Genomic DNA, 21,406 nt, shown 5'->3' with positions numbered 1-21,406 from the left:
GTAAGAAGACCAGGGGATAGGGCAGTGGGGGAAAGGCCACAGAGCAGCATCAATACCAATTTTTCCTTTACAGCCCCCACCCCAGAGGGTTTCTGTTTGCTTCTGGCAATGCTTCCAGACAAATTCCCTAACTGCACGCAATATACAAAGCAGGTTGGTGCAGCTTGCACGCAATATCCTGGCCAAAGTGGGGATACCCAGTTGTCAGTCTAAAGGCAGCTTTTTGTTTGTTTTTGGGCCACATCCAGTAGTGCTCAGGGGTTACTCCTGGCTCTTCGCTGGTGGGCTCAGGGATCATATAGGATACTGGGGACCGAACCCGGGTTGTCCGGGTGCAAGACAAACACTTTCTTCACTGTGCTATCACTCTGACCCTGTTCTAGGCTCCTTTAAAACTCTCGAAATGAAGGCTGCCAAGCCTGGCTGGTGGCTCCTGGACACACAGGTTGGAGAAAGCCAAAGATTAGGGATGCAGACACCTTTTCTCATCGTGGACAAAGGTATTACCATGTTACCATTCGCAGTCGAGGCCTAGTGAAAATGAGCCAATTTCTGTGCTGGAAATCTTGAACTGAGCTCTCTGACATGACCAAGGCATAAATTGCTGCATAATTTCTTTCACTCTAATACATGGTCTGACTAGAGTGTAAACTTCAGGGAATAAACCAATAGTCTCCATCTCAAGGCACATCTCACTGGGAGCCAAGCATCCTCCATGGTTTGCACCAAGTAAGCAAACTTCCAGGATCCTGGAGAAGAGAGAGAGTAAAGATGCCTGGAATTCAGCAAATTCAGAAATAATCTCTGAACTTGGCACTTCAGCATTTGAGAATATGGCTTCCATCTCTTCTTTTTTTTTTTTTTTTTGTTTTTTGGGCCACACCTGGTAACGCTCAGGGGTTACTCCTGGCTATGTGCTCAGAAGTTGCTCCTGGCTTGGGGGACCATATGGGACACCGGGGGATCGAACTGCGGTCCGTCCAAGGCTAGTGCAGGCAAGGCAGGCACCTTACCTTTAGCGCCACCACCCGGCCCCCTTCCATCTCTTCTTAAATATTTACATCCTTTCATTCATTATTCATGTTCACCATCTATTCACCCATCCACTCAGCTATGTATGCATTCATCTACCCATACATTTATCCATCCATCATTCACCCTCATTCACCCAACCACCACCCATCACTAATCCCTCTCTGTATCCAGCCATTCATCTATCTACTTATCTATCTATGTACTCACCCATCCACCCATTCATTTATCCATTTGTCCATCTACCTGTCCATTCATCTATATGCATAATTTTTTTCTGTTTTGTGTTTCTTTGGGGGCCATACCTGGCAATGCTCAGGGGTAATTCCTGGCTCTGTACTGTACTTCTGGCAGTACTCAGGAGACCATATGGGATTCCTGGGATCACCCAGGTCAGCCATGTACAAAGTAAGTGCCTTTCCTGCTATACTATCTCTCCAGCGCCCCCCCCCCCCCCCGTCACTTTGTTTTGGTTTAGTTTTTGGGCCATAATTGGTGGCTCAGGGGTTACTCCTGGCTCTTCTCTCTGAAATTTCTCCTGGCAGGCTTGGGGAACATTATGGATGCTGGGAATTTAACCTGGGTCTGTCCTGGGTTAGCCACATTCAAGACAAACAGCCTACCAGTATGCTATCACTCTGGCCCCACAGCACCACCACTTTGAAAGTACATACTGAGCACTAATCAATGTGTCCATATGCAGGAAGACCAATGACAAAATTTTCTTACATGATAACAAAGTTTAAAAAAAAACACTTTGGGGCTAACTTTTTGAGTAAAGTCAGATGGAAATCAGTTTAAAAGTGATTGCATTATAAGACCTATGTTTTGCTGTAGAGTGTCACTATTTCTTATAAATTAGAAGCCTTTCTGGTGCATGCACCCTGCTATTTAGAAATATCTAAATCAGTGCAAGAAAGGCAAAGAGCTTTCACTTATGGTTCACCAGAAATATTATCCCTAGTAAAGGAATCTTTATTTTGTTATGTGTATAGATAGATAGATAGATAGATATAGATAGATATAGATATAGATATAGATATAGATATAGATATAGATATAGATATAGATATAGATATAGATATAGATATAGATATAGATATAGATATTTTGGTTTTTGGTCCACACCCGTTTGACGCTCAGGGATTACTCCTGGCTATGTGCTCAGAAATCACCCCTGGCTTGGGGGGACCTCGGTCCGTCCTATGCTAGCGCTTGCAAGGCAGACACCTTACCTCTAGCACCACCTTCCCGGCCCCAATATGTGTATTTTTTAAGCAAAAGTCTATTCATTGTCCTTTATTTTGGTTTGGGTTCGGTTTGGTTTTGGAGCTGCATATAGTATATATAGACTAGTGTTCAGGGTTTCTTTCTGGCTCTGCACTCAGGGATCACTCTTGGTGGGGCTGAGAAGGCCATACATGGTAACAGGGATTGAACCCAGAGTAACCATGTATGTGTGAAGCAAGCCCCCTCCCAGCCTTATTTGATTATTTTTTATTTTTGTAGAATGCAAGATGCCCATGGGCCTCAGCACTGGTCTCATAAGTGACTTACAAATCACAGCTTCTCAGTTTCTGAGTAAGTAGCATTATCAAGCATGTTGCCTCTCACCATGCAGCCACGTGGCCCTGCAGACCCATCTGTGATGATACTGCCTGGGCAATCTCTCAGACTTCTCTTCAGGATTCTCTCTTCAGCATCATAAAGCAGACAGTAGGGCCACTCTCTTAGTGTGGCAGAGCTGTGGGCATTCCCTGCAATGTTGTCTTCTGTCTCCTGGTGTCTAATTTCCCAAGGATGGCTCCAGGGAAGACCATGACTTGTATTGTAGCATCTCTACACATATCTAGCCTCTAAAAGGGATTAGATGACTCGAGTGTATGACCTTGTGTTCTCTTCTCAGTTATCTCCTGTCTTGGGTTTAATCCTGAGTGGAACCTTCCAGCCACATTCACTGGGTTCTAGTGCTCATGAGAAAATGACCTTTACCAGATGTGAGGTCCTAGTGTTTCCATCAAAGGGGCCCTTTCTTCTGCCTCCTGTTCACCTCTACCAGGAACGGTGATGCTCACCCATCATGTGCCAGGAACCCTCCTAGCCCCTCCACTCTGCTCAGTGCCCCTCCTCAGGCCAAGAGGTCAATAACCAAGAAACATGAGGTTCCCAGAAACTCCTACATGACTCCCCAAGAGGTGGACTTTCAGGGCAGCAACAGGGCAAAATGGAACACAGTCTGGTTTAGGAAAGGGTAGGATGGTAAATCTGAGAGAGCATCATCATAGATGCACATAGCAGCTGAATTCTGCAGGCTGCCTGGTCTCCTCTCCTACCTGCCATGGGAGGGTTCTAGGGAGCTACTACTCATCCCAAGAAACTGCTGGTTGCATGGTTACTTTCATTGCAACACCAAACCTATTTTTTTCATCCCTTGGAATTAGGTTATTGGGAGCCCAAGTTAGCAAGATTAAACAATGGCGGCTCCTATAATGCATGGATAGCAGATCCACCTTCAATGGAATTCAGCTCAAAGCCTTGGGTCCAGGTATGTCTCATTTGCCAGGTAATAGTTACCACTATTGTCCCAATAAAAATGATTCTAATGAGGTCAGAGTGAGAGCACAGCGAATAGAAGGTTTGCCTTAGCCATAGCCAGCCCAGGTTTGATTCCCAGCATCCCATACTGTCCCTTGAGTCCTGCCAGAAGCGCTACCTGAGTGCAGAGCCAGGAGTAAATCCTGAACATCTCCAGATGTAGCCCTCCAAAAAATGATGTTGACTAGGGTTGAAGAGATAGACCAGGGGTGAATGTACTTTCTTTGCCCACTGCTGAACCTGAACTGATCCCTGGCATGTATATGATGATCCAAGTACTACCAAGTAGGGGTTAAAAGCAAACAAAAATAAATGACTGTAAATTAATTGTTTCTTCTAGTTTCTTGTGGTCAAGGGGAATGGCCATTCTGAGATCCAAAACATTCAATAGTGTGTCTCCCTCACAGGTGGACATGCAGAGAGACATCCTTGTCACAGGGATCCAGACCCAGGGTGCTAAGCACTATCTCAAATCCTACTACACCACTGAGTTCCAGGTGGCTTACAGCTCAGACCGGATCAACTGGAATATCTTCAAAGGGAAAAGCACAAAGAACGTGATGGTGTGTGTGTGTGTGTGTGTGTGTGTGTGTGTGTGTGTGTGTGTGCCCATCTTTACTGAGCCCTAACACTCACCCACCATAGGGCCTCCATGTAAATCACTTTTGAGTGTGTCTTCATGGTGCCTTTGTAAACTGTGGCCAATACCAGTTCCCAAGAGAAAGCATTAGAATATAAGGACCCTCCCTACCAGCATTACATGGATCCCTGTACTGGTTATATGAGGCCCCCAACATTATACTGATCCCCTGTACTTGTTTCCTTTCCACCCATTATTGAGTCCCCCATTCTTTCCTATATCACTATCATCTTGCTATTTCTAGTCATAAGCTAACTGCCCTCTACCTCAGATCCATCAAGGAAATCTTAAATGTTTCTTATGTCTCTAGATTAGCAGGTTGGGGTTAGCTCCCCAAACCCTAAGCCTTGCTGCATCTGTGCTCAGAAGACACGTTGGCAGAACTTTCTCTGTAGTCCCTTTTCATCCCTGGCTTATGATAATTGACTTGCATGAGCTTCTTTAAATGTGATTTTCTTGGGGTAAGAGTGATAGCACATGATAGGGCATTTGCTATGCATGCAGTTGGCCCAGGACAGACCCAGATTTGACCCTTGATTTCCCCTCTGGTCCCCTGAGCCTGCCAGGAGCAATTTTTGAGCACAGAGCCAGAAATATCCCCTGAGCACTGCCGGGTGTGGCTCAAAAGCAAACCAAAAATAAATGCTTTTTCGAGTCCATTTTCTAGAAGGAAGTGTCTACATTTGGTGCTGATTCTTTCATGATTTTGGTAGATTTGGCCCTGTGAAACCAGCAGGCCTAAAGATTTCTTTTATAAGAAAATACTCCTGGGCCCGGAGAGATAGCACAGCGGCGTTTGCCTTGCAAGCAGCCTATCCAGGACCTAAGGTGGTTGGTTCGAATCCCGGTGTCCCATATGGTCCCCCGTGCCTGCCAGGAGCTATTTCTGAGCAGACAGCCAGGAGTAACCCCTGAGCACTGCCGGGTGTGACCCAAAAACCAAAAAAAAAAAAAAAAAAAAAAAAAAGAAAATACTCCTGGGGCCGGAGAGATGGCATGGAGGTAAGGCGTTTACCTTTCATGCAGAAGGTCATCGGTTCAAATCCCGGCGTCCCATATGGTCCCCCGTGCCTGCCAGAAGCAATTTCTGAGCACGGAGCCAGGAAAAAACCCTGAGCACCGCCGGATGTGACCCAAAAACCACAAAAAAAAAAAAAAAGAAAGAAAGAAAGAAGGAAGGAAGGAAGGAAGGAAGGAAGGAAGGAAGGAAGGAAGGAAGGAAGGAAGGAAGGAAGGAAGGAAGGAAGGAAGGAAGGAAGGAGGAAGGAGGAAGGAAGGAAGGAAGGAAGGAAGGAAGAAGAAGAAAGAAAGAAGAAAGAAAGAAAGAAAGAAAGAAGAAAGAAAGAAAGAAAAGAAAGAAAGAAAGAAAGAAAGAAAGAAGAAAGAAAGAAAGAAAGAAAGAAAGAAAGAAAGAAGAAAAGAAAGAAGAAGAAAGAAAGAAAAGAAAGAAAGAAAGAAAGAAGAAAGAAAGAAGAAAGAAGAAAGAAAGAAGAAGAAAATACTCCATTGTGAGGCTCCCTATTTGCTGCCATTTCACTTCTAGTCTGAGATCCAAAAGGTCAAAGGCAAACTTGGGAACTGCTCTGCCATGTTGGTTTTGAGTCTCAGGAATCCAATTCCACCAGCCTTCTCTCAGCTTCCAAGTGCTTTTTGATAGGCTCAACAGAAAGGTTTGGGTGCTCTGCATTCACCCCCTCTTCAGGGGTGGAAATACCATCTCCACCATGCCTATCTCTGAAGATCAGATCAGCTGGATTTGACTCAGGTGGAAACAGAATCTCACAGTATTGAAGAAGACCAGACTAGTTCAGTCAACAGAGTGCTGTGACCCCACCTCACTTTCCTCTTTCCTTCTAGTTTTTTCCTGGCAATTCAGATTCTTCAACAATCAAAGAGAATCCGCTGGACCCCCCCATTGTGGCTAGGTATATCCGGATCTCCCCAACTCGATTCTACAACAAGCCAGCCCTTCGCCTGGAGCTGCAAGGCTGTGAGGTGAACGGTAAGGATGCAGGATCCTCTCCCTGACTCTTAGAATTCCACTTGGGAGAGGGCTGAGAAAAAAGCAGGTAGCAGCCCTCAAGTTCTATTAAGTCCACTGGGTTGTTACTGTTAGGGCTGGAGCAGTAAGAGAGAGAGGTAGCAAAAGGCATCAGAAGCTGGGAATTGAGTAAACAGTTTCTCCAGCAATCAGGCAGTAATGGACCATCCAGAGTCTCCTAGCCCCCCCTTAGCTCATTTGGCCAGGGCAACAGACATCTTCACATTTAAAGGGAAAGGAACACTCTTATGGCTGAGTAGGGGCCATAGGGGAAGTAGAGATCCTACTCAGGGAAACTGTGTGTGTGATTGATCTAGTGATAAATTCTATCATGTCTCTGAACAGTACTTGGTATGTGAATGGAATCCCAATACTATCCCAAAATCAAAGAGCTTTAATTCGGCACCATCTCCCTTACCATTTTGAGGACAAAGTCAGATTTCAGGCTGGAGAAATAGCACAGTGGGGAGGGCATTTGTCATGTCCACAGCCAACACAGGTTTAATTCCTGACACCCCATAGGGTCCCCTGAATGCTCCCTAGGCACAAATCCAGGAATAAGTCCCAAGCACCCATGGGTGCAGGACCCAAAACACAATAGAGAAAGAAAAGGGAAGAACCAGGCAGGGCAAAGGACCCAAAGCTTGTATGGTCCCCCAAGCCTGCCAGGAGTCACTTCTGAGCATAAAGCCAGGAGTAACCCCTCAAGTGCCACTGGGTGTGACTCAAAAGAAAAAAACAAGACCCAAAGCTTGGCTGGTGCAGTGCAACCTTTCTGGTCTCTCAGGAATGGGGCCAAGGCTAGGGGAGATCTTTTCTGGACACTGCTGGAGGTTTCTGGGGCTTGACTAAAGGGCTCCATAGCTTCTTTTGGGGCAGAGGAAAGCAGACTCAATTCATGGTGTAGCACAGAGCCCTTGTCTGGAACCACTTCATTTTGCAAGTGGTTCACAGAAGCACCAATTCTGAGATGCATATGGAAATGGTGCTGAGTGTGAGGTGTGGATGCCCCAGAGGGGGCAAAAAACAGAGAAGCTACAAGGGTCATTTGGTGTCAAACTATTAGCCTGAGTGTAGGTTCTGCCCTTTCCAGCAGCATCAGTTTAAAGTAGGTTTTTCCTTAGCATGCTCCTGTTGTTTCTCTTGTAACACGGAAACACTGAGGAACTTTCACGAGCTTATGGGAAGCCAAGTGGGAGGAGGCTCTAGCCTGTGGATGTTCATGGCCCTCAGAGTGATTGATGGTCAATGGTTGTTTTTGTGGTGATGCCATTTCTTATCCCCACTGCAGGAAATATTGAAGTGTGGGTAATTCATTGCCTTCCTTTTCTCTTCACAGGCTGTTCCACACCACTGGGAATGGAGAGTGGAAATATCAAAGACCAGCAAATTACAGCATCCTCCTTTAAAAAATCCTGGTGGGGGGATTACTGGAAGCCTTCCCTGGCCCGTCTTAATGCTCAGGGCCGCGTGAATGGCTGGCAAGCTCAGGTAAAAAAAAAAAAAAGCAATGGCATTCTCTTTGCCTTCCAAAAAAAAAGCTATTTTCTCCAGGAAACTGGGAGGAAATAATGTCTCAGCAGATAAAGATTCTAAGACTATGGATGTGCAAATGAGGCAGACATAAAATCCCTTAAGCTTTGTGAGCAATTAATTACATTCTCTGTTTGACTGTTTTATTTGTAAGGGTGGAGAAAGCAGTTGTAGACAATGGGTTTAAAAAAAAAAAAAAAAAGGAGTGAGGGGTCAGAAGAGATAGCAAGGAGGTAGGGCGTTTGCCTTTCAGGCAGAAGGATGGTGGTTCAAATTCCAGCATTCCATATGGTCCCCCGTGCCTGCCAGAGGCGATTTCTGAGAGTGTAGAGCCAGGAGTAAACCCCTGAGGGCTTGCGGGTGTGACCCTTCCCCCCAAAAAAAGGAGTGAAAAAAAAACAGGAGTATGATTGGGGCCCGGTGAGATAGCATGGAGATAGGGTGCAGAAGGATGGTGGTTCAAATCCGGCATCCCCACATGGTCCTCTAAGCCTGCCAGGAGCAATTTCTTTCTTTCTTTCTCTTTCTTTCTTTCTTTCTTTCTTTCTCTTTCTTTCTTTCTTTCTTTCTTTCTTTCTTTCTTTCTTTCTTTCTTTCTTTCTTTCTTTCTTTCTTTCTTTCTTTCTTTCTTTCTTTCTTTCTTTCTTCTTTTTCTTTGTTTCTGTTTCTTTCTTTGTTTCTTTCTTCCTTCCTTCCTCTTTCTCTCTTTCTTTCTTCTTCCTTCTTCCTTCCTTTCTTTCTTCTTTCTTTCTTTTCTTTCTTCTTTCTTTCTTTCTTCTTTCTCTTTCTTTCTTTCCTTCTTCCTTCCTTCTTTCCTTTCTTTCCTTTCTTTTCTTTCTTTCTTTCTTCTTTCTTTCTTTCTTTCTTTCTTTCTTTCTCTCTTTCTTTCTTTCTTTCTTTTCTTTCTTCTTTCTTTCTTTCTTTCTTTCTCTTTCTTTCTTTCTTTCTTTCTTTCTTTCTTTTCTTTTTCTTTCTTTCTTTCTTCTTCCTTCCTTCCTTCCTTCCTTTCTCTTCTCTTTCTTCTTTCTTTCTTTCTTTCTTTCTTTCTTTCTTTCTTCTTTCTTTTCTTCTCTTCTTTTCTTTCTTTTTCCTTCTTTCTTTTCTTTCCTTTCTTTCTTTCTTTCTTTCTTTCTTTCTTTCTTTTTTCTTTTTTTTCTTTCTTCTTTCTTTCTTTCTTCTCTTTCTTTCTTTCTCTTCTTCTTTCTTCTCTTCCTTCCTTTCTTCTTTCCTTTCTTTCTTTCTTTCTTCTTTCTTTCTTTCTTTCTTTCTTTCTTTCTTTCTTTCTTTCTTTCTTTCTTTCTTTCTTTCTTTCCTTTCCTTCCTTCCTTCCTTCCTTCCTTTCTCTTTCTTTCTTTCTTTCTTTCTTTCTTTCTTTCTTTCTTTCTTTCTTTCTCTTTCTTTCTTCCTTCCTTCCTTTCTTTCCTTTCTTTCCTTTCTTTCTTTCTTTCTTTCTTTCTTTCTTTCTTTCTTTCTTTCTTTCTTTCTTCTTTCTCTCTCTCTTTCTGTCTGTCTTTCTTTTTTCTTTCTTTCTTTCTTTCTTTCTTTCTTTCTTTCTTTCTTTCTTTCTTTCCTTCTTCTTTCTTTCTTTCTTTCTTTCTTTCTTCTTTCTTTCCTTCCTTCCTTCCTTCCTCCCTCCCTCCCCCTCTCTCTTTCTTTATTTCTTTCTTTCTTTCTTTCTTTCTTTCTTTTCTTTCTTTCTTTCTTTCTTTCTCTTTCTTTCTTCCTTCCTTCCTTCCTTCTTTCCTTTCTTTCCTTTCTTTCTTTCTTTCTTTCTTTCTTTCTTTCTTTCTTTCTTTCTTTCCTTCCTTCCTTCCTTCCTTTCTCTTTCTTTCTTTCTTTCTTTCTTTCTTTCTTTCTTTCTTTCTTTCTTTCTTTCTTTCTGTTTCTTTCTTCCTTCCTTCCTTCTTTCCTTTCTTTCCTTTATTTATTTCTTTATTTCTTTCTTTCTTTCTTTCTTTCTTTCTTTCTTTCTTTCTTTCTTTCTTCTTTCTCTCTCTCTTTCTTTCTTTCTTTCTTTCTTTCTTTCTTTCTTTCTTTCTTTCTTTCTTTCTTTCTTTCTTTCTTTCTCTCTTTCTTCCTTCCTTCCTTCTTTCCTTTCTTTCTTTCTTTCTTTCTTTCTTTCTTTCTTTCTTTCTTTCTTTCTTTCTTTCTTTCTTTCTTTCTTTCTTTCTTTCTTTCTTTCTTTCTTTCTTTCTTTCTTTCCTTCTTTCTTCTTTCTTTCTTTTTTGGTTTTTTTGGGCCACACCCGTTTGATGCTCAGGGGTTACTCCCGACTAAGCACTCAGAAATTGCCCCTGGCTTGGGGGGACCGAACCGTGGTCCTTCCTTGGCTGGCGCTTGCAAGGCAGACACCAGGAGCGATTTCTGAGTGTAGAGCCAGGAGTGACCCCTGAGAGCTGCCAGATGTGACCCAAAAACAAAATAAAAAAAGGAGTGATGGGGCCAGAGAGATAGCTGGGGCTGGAGAGATAATATGCATTTGCCTTTCATGCAGAAGGTCGGTGGTTCAAATCTCAGCATGGCATCCCATATGGTCTCCTGAACCTGTCAGGAGCGATTTCTAAGCATAGAGCCAGGAGTAACTCCTGAGCACTGCCGTTGTGACCCAAAAACAAAAAACAAAACAAAAAAAAAAGGAGTGAGCCTGACTGTGTTCTAATAAAACTTTATTGACCAAAAATGGGCAAAGGGCCAGATTTGACAAAGGCTGTAGTTTGCCAACTCAGATGATTTTACATTAGAGACCCAAATACATGATTTTAATTTGCCACATCCTCTTCTCGCTCTTCCCAATCTAACATTTCTCTTCACTTTCTTTTTTTTTTTTTTTTTTTTTGGTTTTTGGGCCACACCCGTTTGATGCTCAGGGGTTACTCCTGGCTATGTGCTCAGAAATCACCCCTGGCTTGGGAGGACCATATGGGACACCGGGGGATCGAACTGCGGTCCATCCGCTTGCAAGGCAGACACCTAACCTGTAGCGCCACCTTCCCGGCCCTTCTCTTCACTTTCTGACGAGTGTCGTATATAGCTTTTGAGAGCACTGTGCTATTTGTTTGGCTAATTAGAGGCAAAGAAAAAATGCTACCAAAATTAGTCCTAAGTAGATCAGTGACCTGAGTTGAATCAATATCCCTAAAGTCTAAACATGAAAGTAAAGAAATGCCTTTAGCGTCCCCTGGTGGCAAACTCAAGAAACTCCATTCTCCCCACAATCTGGTCCAGGACTTCCTCTCCCCATCTTTCTGAAGTCACTTAATTCAGCACCTCATTTTGGTTTTGGTTTGGTTTGGTTTTTTGGGGCCACACCTCGTAACCTCAGAGTTTACTCCTGGCTCTGCGCTCAGAAATCACTCATGGCAGACTCTGGGGACCATATGGAATGGCAGAAATCGAACCGGGATCTGTCCTGTGTTGATCCCGTGCAAGGCAAATAAATGTCCTACCACTGTCAGCATCTCATTTTGGAAAGAGAAAGAAGAAAATGAAAGCTCAGTCTTTAATAGATCCCATCGGAGGAGCTCAAAATATGATTTAGGGGCCAGAGCAATAACAACAGATAGAGTATTTGCCTTGCAAACTGCTGACCTGGGTTCAATCCCTGACATCCCATATGGTCCCTCAAGCAATCCAGGAGTAATTTCTGAGCTCAGAGTCTGGAGTAACCCCTTAGTACTGCCGGATATGGCCCAAAAACAAAAACAAAAGAACATTTAAAAACATGTTTTAGATGCATCTGGGCTTCTGAGTAGACTAAAGTGTATCTTTATCTTTTTTAATGCCTATGAAGTGTTTATGCCAACAAGCCCCCTCCCTCTGTACTCTGCGTTTTTAATAGCTCCTTGATTGAATGTTGAAATGCCTCCAACTATCCTAAGTGCGAGACAAAAGTAACCAAACAGTGATGCTCATTGACATGCTTGAGAATGCACACAGCATGTGAAGCTATACAGACACACACAGAGACAAACATTTGAGCATTGCTGTGGACAGATATCAATATCCATTAGATCCTTTCACATCACCCCCTCCCCAAAAACGGCTCCTATAACATGTGTGGGATAAGCCCATATCAGCACACAAGTATGAGAAGAAAGAACCAGGAATGAGTCCAAAGAAATCTTTTTATTTGAGCTCCAAGCACCTTCACCAGGCAGGGATAAAGCCATGCTCAGGCCATCCATGTTTCTGTCTTCCCAGGCGAACAACCACAAACAGTGGCTGCAGATTGACTTGCTTAAAGTCAAGAAGGTCACGGCCATTGTCACGCAAGGGTGCAAGTCACTGTCCTCGGAAATGTATGTGAAGACCTACACCGTACAGTACAGTGACCAAGGGGTGCAGTGGAAACCGTACCGGCAAAAATCCTCCATAGTAGACAAGGTACAGGGTGTGACAGGCCAGAAGGACCCCTGGACAGCTGGGCTATGAGTTGGGAAGTGGTTCTGTTGGGACTTGGAAACCCCAACTCTGCCTGGTCTACCTGTGCCTCACAGAACTTTGTCATTCATACCAGTGGCTCTGAAATTTCAGTCAGTTACCACTAATCTATCATGTGGCAACTGCTTTCTGGCACTTTCCAGGCTCTTGCCTTATATATCTTTTGTTTTGTTTTGTTTTGTTTTTTATATAACTTTTAAATTATCACAGTGGTAGCTATAGAGATAACACAGGATTTAAGGTGTTTTTCTCTTGCACATAAGCTATGTTATGATGTTATGTTATGTTTGTTATGTTATGTTATGTTATGTTATGTTATGTTATGTTATGTTATGTTATGTTATGTTATGTATGTTAACCCCTAAGTGCCACTGGGGGTGGCCCAACCCTCTCCCCCCAATAACAAAAAAAATGACTAATGGAGAGTCTCAGAAATGCTAAGCTCCTTTGCCAGACTGCAGTGCTCAGGGCAAAAAGATGTTTTTCAGCTGCTGCCTGGAATCCATGTCTCATTTCTTCCTTTTTCCTCCCAAATTCAGTTGGGGTGGTTGCAGAAGTGACATTTACTCCTGTTGGACTGGTGACAATTCGCTCTGTGATGGTCTCAGACATGTCCTTTGGGTATCACAGTGTGAACCAAAGAATTTGGTTTTAAGTCTAAAGCGGTTGATGTCCCATCAGCATCCTGAACTCTTTTCTCCAATTTTGCTTCCAGATTTTTGAAGGAAACAGTAACACCAAAGGCCACATGAAGAACTTTTTCAACCCGCCCATCATCTCCAGATTCATCCGCATCATTCCCAAGTCATGGAACCAGAGTATTGCGCTCCGAGTGGAAGTTTATGGTTGTGATATTTACTAGGATAGAATCTTCAGGAAGGTAGATGTGGCAAGGCTTTTGATAGCTCTTTTCAGTACCAATCATTTCCACTCTTTCCCCTAGTTTCTATTAGAAAATACAGTTTCATAGGCAGAACTTTCATCTTGGCGCCTTAAGAAACACAACAAATGTCTTACTTTTCTATCTGTGTAAAATTGAATATATCAAACAGACCAAGAACCTACTAAAAAATGGCTTGCCTTCTGCAATGATTAAAGCTATATACTGATACTATACATACAGGTGTCCTAATGTTTAATTACTGTCCTTTTAAATATGGCTCACTATAATAGAAGATAAGACTTTCTTTATGGGGCCGGAGAAATAGCACAGCAGTAGGGCGTTGGCCTTGCAAGCAGATGACCCAGGACGGACCTAGGTTTGATTCCCGGCATCCCACGTGGTCCCCATTAAAAAAGCAAACAAACAAACAAACAAAAACCTCTTCATGCTATTGAGTGTCCTGCTAGTTTCCATGTCTTTGTTTTATTTTGAAAGAAAAAAAAAACAAAACATGATTTACGTGCACAGGAGACAAGATTATTTTCTTGTTTTCTTGACAGCAAAAGAAGAGCTATATTCTAGGAAAGTATTTGTGTATATAATGCCCTTTTATGGGAAGGCAGACTAATAGTTGGTAGGGCATCTGCCTTTCATGCGGCTAATCTAGGTTTGATCTCCAGCATCCCATATGATTCCCCCGAGCCTACCAGGAGTGACTCCTGAGCACAGAGTCAGGAGTAACTCCTGAGCACTGCCAGAAGTGACCCAGAAAACAAAACAAAGAACACTTTTGAGGGGACAGCGCCCAATGATGTTCAGGACTTAATCCTGGCTCTGTGATCAGGAATCAGTCCTGGCAATGATCAAGGGAACCTATTGGTGCTGGGGATAAAACAAGAGACAATGATGTGCAATTTCTCTGTCCTATTTCTCTAGATTCCTAGTAGTATTTCTAGCTAAAGGGTTTAGAATAATACTTGTCAGAGGAGAAAGTGGAGGAGACAGGTATCAATCACTAGTATTAACTAATAATAATTTAAACATGATCTATAATTTGCATATGATATTATGAATCATGTTTAACTCATTGCTTTATTAAATACTTTCAAGCAATTTATTTATATAAACATCTTTTCTGTTGGTTTATTTTTGGGTCACACCCAGCTCTACTCTCAGAAATTCTTCCTGACAGGCTCAGGGACCATATGAAATGCCCGGGATCGAACCTGGGTTAGCCACATGCAAAGCAAATGCTCTATCCACTGTGTTATCACTCCAGACCCATATGAACATCTTTAAAATATTTTTATGCCATAGCTTACTGTGCTCAAGGCTTACTCCTTCTTTTGCACTCAGATATCACTCCTGGTAGGGCTGAAAGGACCATATGGGGTGCCATGGATAGAACTCAGGTGGATAGCATACGAGGCAAGCACCTTAACTACTGTACTATCTCTCTGGACCCCAAACAAACACCTTTTTGAAAAATTAGTTGTGTTTTCATTATAGTAAGAGGACTGGACATGGCTCAGTATAAAACTTATGCCTGTCAAAGACACTAGATTTGATCCTCGGTCACCCCCCCCAAAAAAAAAGAAGTGTGATAAGATATAGATACCAAAATAATGGTTGAAGTGGTCAATTTTAAAGTATGGAGTTGATTCAGCAGCATTAAGTATACTCATACTGTGGTGTAACCATCTGCCATTTGTTCGTTTTTGGGGGGGTCACATCCAGCAGTGCTCAGGGGTTACTCCTGAACCATTCCTGGCAGATTCAGGGGACCATACCTGAGACAACTTTCTCCTCTTTACAGCTAGTTTCTACTGTAGCTTCCTGCTTTTCTCAGAAGGGGGTGAGCCTGGCTGCAGAGCAGTGTTCTGATGTCAGACCTGAAAGATATCCATAAAACTTAACTAGGGGGCCTGAGTGATAGATAGTACAGCAAGTAGGGTAGCTTGCCTTGCACACAGCCAACCAGGTTCGATCCCTGGCATCCCATATGGTCCCCTGAGCCTGCCAGATTGTGAGCGCAGAGCTAGGATCAACCCCTGGGAACTGCCAGGCGTGGCTCAAAAACAAAATAAACAAACAAACAAACCACCTCAACAGTTCCATTGCTTTGACAACCTGAGTCTAGAGACCTGCTATGAATCCTAAGATCTTGGCTTGACTGTGAGTCACCAACAGAGTTTAAATAGAATCATTGCAAAGTTTAAAGAGAAGGAAGTAAACATCTACTAGGAAAATCTTTCTGCTGCCCAGGAAGAAGGCTTGGGGCAGGAAGAGTCAAATAATTCAGCTGCTTAACTAGGAATATGGTCACCACGGTAGACTGTAGTGTTTAAAAACTTTATGGTTCTGGAAAAAGAAAAGAAAAGAAAAAAATCTTTATAGTTCTGTAGGGCACCAAAGAGGTCTTAAAAGAATTGGCTGAAGTCAGAAAGATAGTATGAGATGAAAGGGTTGGAGGTCAGGGTAGAAAAGGTTCCTCTCTTAATAAAGTCCACTCATTTGATCCCCAGCACTGCCAGGAAGGACCAATCCCTGAGCACAGAGCGAAGAGTAGCCCCCGAGTACTGTTGGGTGTGGCCTAACCTCTTTCACAACCCCCACAAACACACACACACACACACACACCCCTTAACATTTAAGGAACCAGAGAGATTATTAGGGTTAAGGGCTTACTTGCATGCATCTGACCCCAGTTCAAAACCAGTCACCACATGTGGTCCCCTTGATACCACCAGGAGGGGACTCTTAAGCAGAGAGCCAGGAGGAACCTTGGAGCACTATAAACTGTGACCCCTTAAAATTCTTCTTGCTAGGGGCAGGTTTGGGCTTTGCTGGAAGGTTTGTAGTAGCAAATATCAGAAGAAAAACCTATTGTAATAATGCCCCCTTTAAAATGAGTTGTTCCATAAAAGCACTTCTCTTGATTTTAAGATTGTGCATATGTGAGCCCAGAGAGATAGCACAGCGGCATTTGCCTTGCAAGCAGTCGATCCAGGACCAAAGGTGATTGATTCGAATCCCAGTGTCCCATATGATCCCCCGTGCCTACCAGGAGCTATTTCTGAGCAGACAGCCAGGAGTATCCCCTGAGCACCGCTGGGTGTGGCCCAAAAACAAAAACAAGAGAGAAAGAGAGAGACAGAGAGAGACAGAGAGAGAGAGAGAGAGAGAGAGAGAGAGAGAGAGAGAGAGAGAGAGAGAGAGAGCGAGAGCGAGAGAGAGAGAGAGAGAGAGAGTAGAGTCCAGGGTCTCACACGTGCAGTTTCCAGGTCTGAAGCCTGAGGCCTGATATAAATAACTGCCTCTTCATTTGTTTTTGTTTTTGTTTTGTTTTGTTTTTGGTGTGGTTTTGTTTTTTGGAGTGTTTTTGTTTGGTTGGTTTTGGGCCACCCAGCAGTGCTCAGGGTTACTCCTGGCTCTGCTTTCAGAGGTCATTCCTAATGGTGCAAATGCCCTCCCTACTGTGCTATCCCTCTGGCACCTCTTTTTTTATTTTGTTTTGTTTTTGTTTTGGGGCCACATCCAGTGGCACTCATAGGTTACTCCTGGCTCTGGTCTCAGAAATCACACCTGGCAGGCTCGGGAGACCATATGGGATGCCAGGAATCAAACCCGGGTCCGTTCCGGGTAGGCTCGTGCAAGGCAAACGCCCTACTGCTTGCTATCTCTTTGGTCCATCTTCATTTCTTCTTAATAGTTTGTAACTTCTTAATAATTCAGGGTTGGCTGTAATGTCCCCTTGGGGTATGGTGGACTCAGGACAAATTGTCTCTCCCAGAACTTGAATATGTGTGGACTCTAACCTAGATTTTGAAAGACAAATATGACAGGAGCTTTAGAAACGAGCTGTTTGTTCTTGGGGGGGGGGTGCAGTTTATCAGAGCTATAAATTTGTAAATAAACCCGGGTTTATGTTTAACCACCCTCCCAGTCTCCTCTCCTACAGCACACATCCCATGCCCCTGACATCCCTCCACTTCATCTACAATCACAATAAACAACCATTCACGTTCTTTTAAAATGATTTGTGCTGCCGCTTTATAAGGCATGTTTGCTCAGATGAAAATGCTCTTGACAAACTTTGCTGAGGATCTCATGTGGGTCCTCAGGTGTGTGCCATTGATGGGTGTGGAATTCAATGGTAGATTTGTTATAAAATACTTACTTGGACTCTCAGAATTTCCTTCCTTATCTTTCTTCAGCTGGGCCAACAGGTCCACTCTTGTGCTGCAGAATGTGGGGTGAGGGGCCCCAGCAGTTCTGGGTTTGAACCCAAGGTTCTCCACGTGTATGGCTCATGTTTTACTGCTGACTCATACCACTGGCATCCCTCTTGGTTCTGAATCTGACCTTTGATCTCCTTCAGTCTTTGGACCATTAAGAAATGTTAGTAAACAGGGCCCGGAGAGATAGGACAGCTGTGATTGCCTTGCAAGCAGCCGATCCAGGACCAAAGGTGGTTGGTTCGAATCCCGGTCCCCCGTGCCTGCCAGGAGCTATTTCTGAGCAGACAGCCAGGAGTAACCCCTGAGCATCGCCGGGTGTCCAAAAACAAAAACAAAAACAAAACAAAAAAAAAAGAAATCTTAATAAACAATACCATTTCCATTTTTTCCTTTCTTCTTTCATTTTTCTCTTTTTTTTTCCAGAAAAAAAATGACTGTTTTTATGACATTTCATTTTCCTTAGTCTGTGTGAACTTGCATTCAATTAAAACCTTGCCTTACAGGGGCCAGAGGGATAGAGGCAAGGGCATTTGCCTTGCACAAGGCCGGCCCAAATTCAATCCCTAGCATTCCATATGGTCCCCTGAGCCTGCCAGGAGTGATTTCTGAGCAAAGTCAAAAGTAACCCCTGAGGACTGCTGGTGTGGCCCCAACAAAAAATAGGAGGGAAGGAGAGGAGCTGTATGTCCCTGTACCATGACTGATCACAGCAGGATAGATCAGAGCCTAGAGATACAGGCCCAGCTGTCACTTACTCCCAAGGCCACCAGGGACTCCCATGAGTCAGCAACACCACACGTCTCTTTTTTTTTTTTTTTTTTTTTGGGGGGGGGGGGGTCACACCCGGCAGTGCTCAGGGGTTACTCCTGGCTTCATGCTCAGAAATTGCTCCTGGCAGGCACGGGGGGGGACCATATGGGACGCCGGGATTCGAACCAATGACCTTCTGCATGAAAGGCAAACGCCTTACCTCCATGCTACCTCTCTGGCCCCACCACACGTCTCTTTAGGAGTCATCCATGATGGCTCTCTCACTGCTGACTTGGAATCTGCCCTTTGAGGGTTTTGTTGTTGTGTGGTGTTTGGTTTGTTTGTTTGTTTTTAAACCACACCCAGTGGCACCCGGGGGCTACTCCTGGCTCTATGCTCAGAATTTACTCCGGCAGGCTTGGGGAACATATGGGATGCCAGGAATCAAACCCAAGTTAGCTGCTTTGAAGGCAAATGCCTTACCATAGTGCTATCATTCTGGCCTGGGGAATCTACCCTTTGGATGTGGCCATGACAGATACCAAATGTTTCTGACAGAACCAGACTGTGCATTTGATTCTCTAAACAGCCCTACACATTGTGAGAAAGAGAAAGTCAATGCAGAATAAATTCTCATAGCCCTTGCACCTTTAGAGAATAGCTCTGGCCTTCAGTGAAGTATATCCTTGGTTTATTTGTTTGTTTTAGATTTTGGGCCACACCCGGTGACGCTCAGGGATTACTCCTGGCTTTGGGGACCATATGGAACACCGGGGGATCGAATCGAGGTCCGTCCTACATTAACCACATGCAAGGCAAACGCCTTACCTCTGCACCACCACTCCGGCCCCTGTTTGTTTATTTATTTATTTATTTATTTTTTTGGTTTTTGGGCCACACCCGGTGACGCTCAGGGGTTACTCCTGGCTATGCGCTCAGAAGTCGCTCCTGGCTTGGGGGACCATATGGGACACCGGGGGATCGAACCATGGTCCGTCCTAGGCTAGCGCAGGCAAGGCAGGCACCTTACCTTTAGCGCCACCGCCCGGCCGTGTTTATTTTTTGAAGGGATACACTCCCACTCTTCTCAGAGGCTGATCCTCCTGGCACCGTGTTTGGGGTAACTCATGGCACTGCCCCCCTACATGCAGAGCCCCTACACTAACCATTGAGTTCCTCCTCCTCCTCTCTGGCCAAGATACAGTGCTTTAGCATAGTCACAAAATGTCTCCGACTTGTCTTCCAAGGAACTGTTTTGTGGGTGCTTTTCCAGAATCCCAAAGTCCCACCCCGGGAACTTCTCCACAGGACACATCTTAGCAGAGCTAAGACAAGCCCTAGCATGCAAGCTCGTTTGTCTTTGTTTTGGGGCACACCCAGTGGTGCTCAGAGCTGAGTCCTAGTGGGGTTCAGGGGTTACAGTGTTGTAACCCTGTGCAGTGGTAAGATCAAACCTGAGTCAGCCTTTTGCCTTAAGCCTCAAAAGTCCTGGCTTAAACCCAGAGTGTCCCCACCCCATCCTATTCCTTCCCTTCACCACAGGGAGTTCATCTGCCATGTGGCTGAGGAGACTGTGGCCTGTCCAGAGAAAGAGCCCATGGGCCGGCATGAAATGTCACCTCCCCTCAGTAGCAAGGTCATTTATGTTGACCTCATGTTTTTCCCCAAGGTCAAACCATTGCCACCACTTGGGTCCCATCTCGCAGCTGAATCAGCAGTCAGTGCAGCCATCTAAGGCCCCAGCACCAGTCAGGCAAGAATGACTTACTCCGAATCCTGTACTCTTTGCAGGAACACTAGAGCCGGGCTGGGAGGCTTAGAGACCCCTGCCCCAAGCCATTTTCAACTCTTTATTTCCCCATTCCACAATGAGGCCTATAGACTTGCCAGATGGGCAGGGATGAGTAAGGCCATATTCCTTGTTTCCTTAATGAAACTGGGACAGGGCTGGGTGGCATGTCGTGGGCCAGATGGTGTCCAACTGGTTCTGTTTGTTTCCATGAAACCCATTCCATTCCTTTTAAACCTTTCCTTGGATTTGGCTTTGCCTCCCTTCCAGCCCTTCCGTGCAGCAGGTGGGATCCCAGCACCTGGCACCTGGGAGTTTGTTTTTGAAACATCAGATGTCAGAGGGAAAGACCTGAAACTGAACTGGCCAAGTGCAGGCATGGTGTGTATTCCATCAGTGGCTCCCCAAGATTCACCTGTAGGATGAGGATCCTGAAGTGGGAGGTGGGAGGCTGGGGAGTAGAGGAGGGAAGAAAGAAGCAAGAAAATACAATCAAAGCCAAATTCGAGAGGGGGAAGTTTGTTGTCTAAGGAGACAGGATGGGTTCTCCTGGGGTGCATATTTTTACAGTGTGTGTGGTACATGCTGGCTTAGAGGACAGGGCTGGCAGAATAGGGGAGGAATACAGTGCACAGTGGGACCCCGGCTAGCTGCAGGATGGGGCTACATTCCCCACATCTTGGGCCATTCGCTCACATTTTGGACAATGAGTGGGTGTGACTCGGCCAGTGAGTGAATCTGTGGTGAGAATGTCAGCACCAAAGGGAGCCTGAGCTGCCCTTTATTGGAGAACAGAGAACAGCCATTCAGCCTGTCATTGTCAGGACACAGCTTGCTTTTGTTGGTCATTCATTTCAGGGTACCAGAGACACAGAGAGGAGTCCCCAGTCATCGATTCATCACTGACTCATCCATGAGTGCCAAGCAGCTGCCTCATCATTGTTTCTCCTTCGCTACTAAGCTTAAGTCATGGGTTCTAACATAGGCGTGTGCTGTCCTCGCCACCCACGAGCATCATTGAAAGTGACCCCTGGACACAGAACCAGTAAATGACCATGAGTATGGGATACAGCCTGACCCTTCCCAAGGGTCAAGAGTTAGCAATGATGTAGACAACTTGGAACACGCACCTACCTCTAGCGAGAACTTTCAGTGGTGCTAACTGTGAAATACGTTCTAGAGGGGCTGGAGAGATAGCATGGAGGTAAGGTGTTTGCCTTTCATGCAGAAGGTCATTGGTTCAAATCCTGGCATCCCCCGTGCCCGCCAGGTGTGATTTCTGAGTGTGGAGCCAGGAGTAAACCCTGAGCACTGCCGGGTGTGACCAAAAAAAAAAAAAAGAAAAAGAAATATGTTCTAGAAAATTCTCCAGTTGTCAAACAAAATTGTCAACATGTGCATTTCATTCCTAGGCATGAGACCCCAAAGGAAGGGAAAGCAAATATTTGATTAAACACTTGTG

The 21,406-nt window shown here is 44.4% G+C and overlaps 1 protein-coding gene across 1 annotated transcript in view; it reads left to right on the top strand.

The window, feature by feature from the left end:
• Nucleotides 1-13,397, top strand: part of F5 (coagulation factor V) — a 60,760-nt gene extending 47,363 nt beyond the window's left edge. The window contains exons 18-25 of the mRNA XM_049776386.1: nt 384-500; nt 2,542-2,613; nt 3,474-3,577; nt 4,035-4,190; nt 6,125-6,269; nt 7,648-7,799; nt 12,042-12,224; nt 12,997-13,397. Of these exons, the coding sequence (XP_049632343.1) occupies nt 384-500; nt 2,542-2,613; nt 3,474-3,577; nt 4,035-4,190; nt 6,125-6,269; nt 7,648-7,799; nt 12,042-12,224; nt 12,997-13,143 (1,076 nt within the window). The 3' untranslated portion in view covers nt 13,144-13,397. The remainder of the gene's footprint in view (nt 1-383; nt 501-2,541; nt 2,614-3,473; nt 3,578-4,034; nt 4,191-6,124; nt 6,270-7,647; nt 7,800-12,041; nt 12,225-12,996) is intronic.
• The last annotated feature ends 8,009 nt before the right edge of the window (nt 13,398-21,406 follow it).

Source organism: Suncus etruscus, chromosome 7 (genome assembly GCF_024139225.1).
Source record: "Suncus etruscus isolate mSunEtr1 chromosome 7, mSunEtr1.pri.cur, whole genome shotgun sequence".
Lineage (NCBI taxonomy): Eukaryota > Metazoa > Chordata > Mammalia > Eulipotyphla > Soricidae > Suncus > Suncus etruscus.
This window is presented reverse-complemented; position numbering and strand designations above follow the sequence as displayed.